At 43.7% G+C, this 4187-nt stretch overlaps 1 protein-coding gene across 1 annotated transcript in view; it reads left to right on the forward strand.

Moving 5' to 3' along the window:
• Positions 1-2493, forward strand: part of MINPP1 (multiple inositol-polyphosphate phosphatase 1) — a 45521-nt gene extending 43028 nt beyond the window's left edge. The window contains exon 5 of the mRNA XM_010007773.1: positions 2094-2493. Coding sequence (XP_010006075.1) covers positions 2094-2493 — 400 coding nt within the window. The remainder of the gene's footprint in view (positions 1-2093) is intronic.
• The last annotated feature ends 1694 nt before the right edge of the window (positions 2494-4187 follow it).

Genomic DNA, 4187 nt, shown 5'->3' on the forward strand with positions numbered 1-4187 from the left:
AGACTTGACAAATGATTCATTGCAAGGCCCTACATTACATAGAGGCCTCATCTGATCTCTGAGCTGGAAGTTGTGGGGGGTCAAAGGAACAGCCTTGTGTCTTCTTTTTGTTGCTGTTCCCATTTGTTGACTGACAGGAGGGATATGAATGTGTCCTACAACATAAAGACTTCCATGAAGGTGTGTGTGGAGTGGGAGGATATAAATAAGCTCTAGTCAAAAGACTAAGAGGAAGGAACAAGAATGGAGGGGAAGGGAAGAGAAAGGGGTTGAAGGATCCAAAAGCTTTACAATTTTGAAATGAGGGAATTGGAGTGGAGGGTCCTAAACACAAGGGGAAAGATTTAGGCAGAACCATGAGTTTTTGAGAAGCCAGAAGAGGGACTTTAATCCTTCTTTGAGCAGGAAACAGAGGCAAGTTGCTTTTTTTGCTAAGTAGTGTTTTGCCTAAAGGGGGAAGGGTATGTGCATGTGTGTGCACACGTGTGTCAGGAGCCTGATGGGAAGAGCTGCAGACTCACCAGAGCGCACAGGGGAGCGAGGTGTCTTTCAGACTGCACCACCACCATGGCTGTGTGGAGCTGGTAGTACTGAGCCTGTCCTGTGCCCCTGCTGAATTCCTGCATATCTGCTCACAGTGTGAATCCACAGGCACGTCCCCCAGTTAAACCTTTTTTCAGTTGGTTCAGACTTCACCTCCTTTTCAGGCCAGTCTCAGTGTGTTTTCTCTGTGGGTGGACTTCACTGGCAGCTAGAGCGTTGCCATAGATCGCCTCTTGTCTCATGAAAGCTCAGCCTGTATTGACATGTGCTAGAGCAAGTTACCTGGGCTTTTGAGTGCCACTTAGACATGGCCTTAGAAAGCCATCATCTGGAGCAAGAGGCAGGTTTTTGTCTTGGCAGACACTTCCTGATGCAGAAAACCAGCTCTTATCTTTCCTTTGGCTGAACAATGTGTAACCTTCTGTTGCACAAACTATCTTCCTTTTAGACTTTGTTCATGGTATAAATTGATGGCTTGATTTGCTGACCTGTGTGCTGAGAGAGTGTAATCTTCTTATTGACTCATTAGTGTTCTCAACAATGACTAAGAGCAGTAATCCTGCTTGTAATTTGGATCAATAAACTCTGAAGGGACTACTCCAACAACTGGATTGCTTTCTTTAGACTAGACTTTGGTAAAAGCTACCTTCCACACAGCTGAACCATGTTACAGGGGAAAAAGAGAATTGCCAGTAATTTGTTATCAAATTGGTGTCCTTGCTCTAGGAAGATACACAATTAAAAGCATTGGTTGTCATAGAGGTAGGCAAGAAACACTCCTTAAAACCCTGCACAGGTAGTCGTGTGCCAGGGAAGGAAGCAGTTGGTGTTAAATGAGTAATTTGTTTGCTTCTGCAGGGAATCATGTGGTTGTAGTTAGGCCAGCTGTAGATTTGTATTAAAGTAAATCTGCAAAACTTAGAGTAAAAATTTTATTTGGTTTACAAAAAAAAAGTTTTTCCTGATACAGCCCTTGATGGGGGGCTTGTGTGTGCCTGCAGTGGGTCTGTGCTGCAGTCATGCTGGGGCCTCAAGCCTTGGCTTGGTGGTTTGCTGTTCTTCTTTCATGTTCCTGAGAGGAGAAGGCAATGCTCTTTACAAATCTTGTGTTCAATCCAAATCCAGAGTAACTGTAACATGGTCACAGGATCTTCCCATAGCTGGGAAGAGCACAAGTGACTGGGTTCACACCAGGAGCTGGAGAGATGTACTGAGTGTAGGGACATACAGCATTCCTCTGTTCCTTGCCTTTGTTTACCATATTTCTAATAGGCTCTAGCTAACTAACCTAACTCCGTTTAGTACAACTTATATTTTATTTGAGAGGCACTGCCTTAAATTGGGACAAAATTTAGGAAGCTTAGGTGCTTTTTAAAAAAGCCTGTAATGTACTGAAATTCCCAAATAAGTTTTTATTGGCTATTGGGGTGAAACAAGATTGAAGTCTATTCCTGTAGCCCTTGCTGCTGGCAGCTGGGCAGTGTTGATGTGTTTGTTTTAAAGTACAGGCTCTTGCTTATCCCTTGCACTTTTTTCTCTTTTTTTTTTAGTTCCAAACCTATTTCTTCACCTTTGATTGTCCAAATTGGACATGCAGAGACCCTTCAGCCACTGCTTGCCCTTATGGGTTTCTTCAAAGATGATGAGCCTCTCAAGGCAAACAATTACGACAGGCAAAGACACCGCAAGTTCCGCAGCGGCCGGATTGTGCCTTATGCAGCCAACCTGGTGTTTGTGCTTTACCACTGTGACCAAGGGAAGGCCTCTGATGAAGAGTACCAGGTACAGATGCTGCTGAATGAGAAATTGTTGTCATTCCATCACTCGAATGAAACCATCTCTACTTATGCCAACCTCAAGAACTATTACAAGGACATCCTGGAAAACTGTCACTTCGAAGAAGAGTGTGAATTACCAAAAGTTAATACTACTGCTGTTGATGAACTTTGAGGGAGTGAAACCGAGTGGGTGTTCTGCAAACTGGTCTCAGTTCTGTTCTGTAGATGTTGTGATCAAGCACTTGGGAGGATTGGCTGCTGCTGTGTTGACTTTCTAAACTCACAGACTGGATGGGGTGTCTCAGTTAGCTCAATGCACTGTTTATTTATTACCTAAGCAGAATTACAAAAACAAATGCTGTAATAGGGATGTTGCTGAGCATTTTTAACAAATAGGTGATGCAAGATGAGGCATACCTATATGTTTGTGTGCACAAATAAGTCTTTTCATTGGTCCTTCCTCTTACGAATGTGCCATAGCTGGATTTAAGAGCTGGGGCAACTGCTGTTTGATTAGAGCTGAAGGTGGTTGGACTGATTCAGTGCTGTTTTGCGCTGCTTGTTTTGCTAGCTGCTGCTTTCCTGTGGCAGACATGAGATCATTCAAACCTGTGAGCTTTTTTACTCCTTTTCCTGAGTCTCTAGGAGGGAGAGGGTACATAGTCCTTCTCCACAGCTGCCCAGCTTCTGCCTGGACAGCACCATGGAAGCATCTCTTTCTTGGGCATTTAAAGCAGGAGGAGTTGCAGTGTTCCTGTGTGTTACCTGCCTGAAAAGAGTCCAGGGGTTCAGATACTTAGTCATCATTGACCCATCCTGCATAGCAAATTAGCCTCCAGGGTAAGTAAATTAACTTTAAAAATAAGCTGAAAAGTGAGGGAGTGGAAAGTAGCCACTCTTCCTTTAAGGTGTTCTGGGAGATGCAGCAGTTGTTCTCTATGTAATCTGGTATGTCTTTTCACTTCATAGCATCCACTTTTTCTGTTGAAAATTCGGGCTGGGACATTCAGGGAGGGCTCTGTTATGGTTGTGAGCATCTTGATCTTGTCCAAGTGCTCACACTTTTTCTCTGGTTGGAATGGACCTCTGGAGGTCTCCAGTCCAGCCTCCCGCTTAAAGTGGGATTATTGTTTACTCTAAATCCAGGCAGGGTTTGGGCTGTAAAAAGGATCTGGCTGAGACTTGACTTCTAGCTTTAAGGTACAGAACATGGTGTCACTTACCATGTGATGCCTTATATGTATGATGTGCCACCTTGTTCTTGAAATGAACCTGGTTCTAAAGGAATTAATTGCATACAAGTACTGGTGACTTTTTAAAGTAGCTGCACTTAAATTCACTTACTACTGAAATCTGGAAGGTATTTTAGAGTTCTACAGTGTGGCAGAAAAGGGAGAAATGAAAATTGTCCAGTAATGTCTGAAATCAGTGTCAGATAAAAACTGCTTCATTGTCCAGAAGGAACTGGCTGCATGCACATGTTGTGCCTTGGCAAGTGAGGCTGTGGGATTCTGGTGCTGGATGCTCCCAGTGTGGACTTGCACCCTGCAGTGAGTGTTCCAGAGCTCACCCTGTAAAGCCAGGCCTAGTTGGCTGTGTTTACTGGGAGGGAGTGTGAGGTTGGTGTAAGCAATTACCACGGGGTATCAGGTGCACTATAAACTTTGATACTCTCACTGGCTTCAGGGTAACCTCTTTTTGTAGCTTCACCTTCAGAACAGGAGCTTAACTGGCGCAAAAACAAAAATGGAAAGCCAAACTGGCTCAAAGTTGAGTTAAACTTGGTATATAATTTCTTTTTCTTGAGGACTGGGGTTTCTGTCACTTTTTTTTTTTAATATGGCTGGTTTAAAAGCATTTAAGGCT

Source organism: Chaetura pelagica, unplaced genomic scaffold, assembly GCF_000747805.2.
Source record: "Chaetura pelagica isolate M959 unplaced genomic scaffold, ChaPel_1.0 scaffold251, whole genome shotgun sequence".
Classification (NCBI taxonomy): Eukaryota; Metazoa; Chordata; class Aves; order Apodiformes; family Apodidae; genus Chaetura; species Chaetura pelagica.